Source organism: Chaetura pelagica, unplaced genomic scaffold (genome assembly GCF_000747805.2).
Source record: "Chaetura pelagica isolate M959 unplaced genomic scaffold, ChaPel_1.0 scaffold65, whole genome shotgun sequence".
NCBI lineage: Eukaryota > Metazoa > Chordata > Aves > Apodiformes > Apodidae > Chaetura > Chaetura pelagica.
In genome coordinates, this window is record NW_009953386.1 from 3,570,040 (window position 1) to 3,572,342 (window position 2,303).

The 2,303-nt window shown below is 46.0% G+C and overlaps 1 protein-coding gene across 1 annotated transcript in view; it reads right to left on the reverse strand.

The window, feature by feature from the left end:
- Nucleotides 1-1,396: 1,396 nt before the first annotated feature.
- LOC104389273 (apovitellenin-1-like) overlaps nucleotides 1,397-2,303 on the reverse strand; it is a 1,462-nt gene continuing 555 nt past the window's right edge. Inside the window, exons 3-4 of the mRNA XM_009998239.1 lie at nucleotides 2,176-2,303; nucleotides 1,397-1,496 (exon numbers count right to left, since the gene is read on the reverse strand). The exon at nucleotides 2,176-2,303 is cut by the window's right edge and continues 6 nt beyond it. Coding sequence (XP_009996541.1) covers nucleotides 1,397-1,496; nucleotides 2,176-2,303 — 228 coding nt within the window. The remainder of the gene's footprint in view (nucleotides 1,497-2,175) is intronic.

Sequence of the window (2,303 nt, forward strand, 5' to 3'; positions counted from 1 at the left end):
CATGCAAGAAAACCCACCAGTAAGTGAGAACAGTGGGGACCAGCCACAGGTCTAGTACCCAGAGCTTGAGCTTACATATGTTTCCTGGGTCCAAAGGCAGAATGTGTAGATGAGGGTCCCAGCTATTGGTGCCATTATTGGTGCTCTCAAGCCCTGATGGAGAGCTAAAAGTGCAATGCTGAAGCAGAACAAAGTTTTAGGTTGAAGACCCCAAGGAGAGGAAAGTAAACAGAGATGTGCCTTAAAAGACAGTAGTGTTGCTTTGCCGTGATTAAGCAAATCTCCTTTTGCCGGTTGTAGCAATGCTCTCTCTTTTGAGCAGTAGCTCTGCCTGTGTGCATGTGATTCCTACACCTACAGGCTAGTGGGTTTTGTTTTAGCCTCTGAAGCAGGCTACCAATGTGACTTCAGACAAATTGCCTGCTTGTTTCTGCTAGCTTAGTAGTGAAGTAGATGGATTTCTTTAGCCAGTGTGGACACCTGAGATGAAGCAGTTACACAGGGCTGACCATGTCCTGCCAGATCTTCATAGACAGCCCTGGGCATAGGTGACCCTCTCATAAACTGATCACCCTCTATCCTGAAGATAATGAGAAATTTCCCTCCTACTGAACAATTTTCCTCCTACTGAATAGCCTTTCCAAACCTATTCAGCAGCCTTACTGGTTGGCTGATCAGGCACACTTTAAAAGTCCTGCTCAGATCAACGGACAGTTCAGTTTCCTAGCACTTGTTTTCCCAAATGATCTGAAATCTTCAGACACTTGATACAGGTGCATCTACTTGCTTCTTACCTAACCCAGGAGCGTGATCAGTAGGACACAACATTTCATGGTCTTTCCTGATGTGAGGTTGTGATTGCCATGTGGTTTTGGCTACTCCAAAATATGCTGAGGTAGTGCTCCCACCCACCTGAGAAGAACCTGAACTGAGTTAAATGTGCTTGAATATTCAGGGTTTGCTAACGTTGCCTGCAGCAATTTCTTGTGAATCACAGCTACATTCTCAGAAGAATGGGGTGCCACGGTACATGTGATTTCATAATAGTTGATACAAACAGGAAACGCAAGGAAGTGTAACAACCAATATATTTTTTTATTAGAGGGGCAATACCCAAGCCATTGAGGAGGAATTAATTTTCAGGATTTGGCTACAGAAGAGCTCTACAATCTCATTGCCTTCCCCACGTCCAGTAGTTTGTTTTTTTTGCGGGGGAGACTTCAGCAGATGCCTTCCATCCTTTGGTCTTTGAAGCTGGGTTCCCTCTAGTGGCATTATGAAGAGCATCGATTCTATCTTATTGACTGATCTCGGTCAGTAGTAGAGGCAAGGGGAAAGAGGACACTGCAGAGTGCTACCAATTCCCATGAGGAAACACTGACCTGTTTTCATCTGGCTAGTAGCCTAGGACTTTTGTATACCACAGGTTCTTTATTTTTTCCATCAGCTGTTCAGCCAGTATACTGAGTTTAGTTGTTTCTCTGATGAGGAAGTTCCTGCAAGAGATGACAGTGTATGTGGTAAAATACAGACATACATGAGGGTAATCTCCACCTGCTGTAGTTATCACACTACTTGTCACTGAGAGTGCAAAGCTCCTCAGTAGTCCTAGAGGGGCTTTCCTCAGAAGATAGAAATAGGCAGTATGTGTTTGCCACAAGATAAATGGAACTATCTCTTGGGTCATCATGCTTTTGATTTTGGGAGGAAACCCTTTCCCCTTGTTTGAGGAGTATGTATTTACAGCTAGAGCCAATTCTGTGATTTGTGTTGGGTGACAGCAGTGTTTCTTGGCTCCTTCAGCACCCATCCCCTCACAGGCCGCATGGCAGCACCTGCCCAGCCACTTCCAGGGCGCCTGATCCCCCACCAGCCAGTGGCCCCTTCCCTCCCTCCTCCTACCCATGTATAAAGAGTAAGTGCTATATCCATGAGCACTGTCGTGTTCAGTGTGCACCCCTGGAAAGAGGTTGTACTTTTCTGTGAAACCATTTCATCCCACTCCACTGTAGTCATCCCCACTTCCACTGTAGTCACATAAGGCTTTGCTTGCTGATTGTTTTCCCACTGGGTCTCTCCGTATAGCTACTTGATTAATCCGTTCTTTCTTCCACTCCTCCCTCTCCCTTTCCACCCATGGCTGTTGCAGTGCTAGTGCAGAAGATCTTTCCATACCTGGTACCAGCAACTACTGAAGTCTGTGCAACATCGACCAAGAACTGACCAGCTTTAGGGGAGACCTTATTCACAGCTTCATAGATGTAAGCTGCAATTGCGTCAGGGACGGTCAACCAGTCACGACG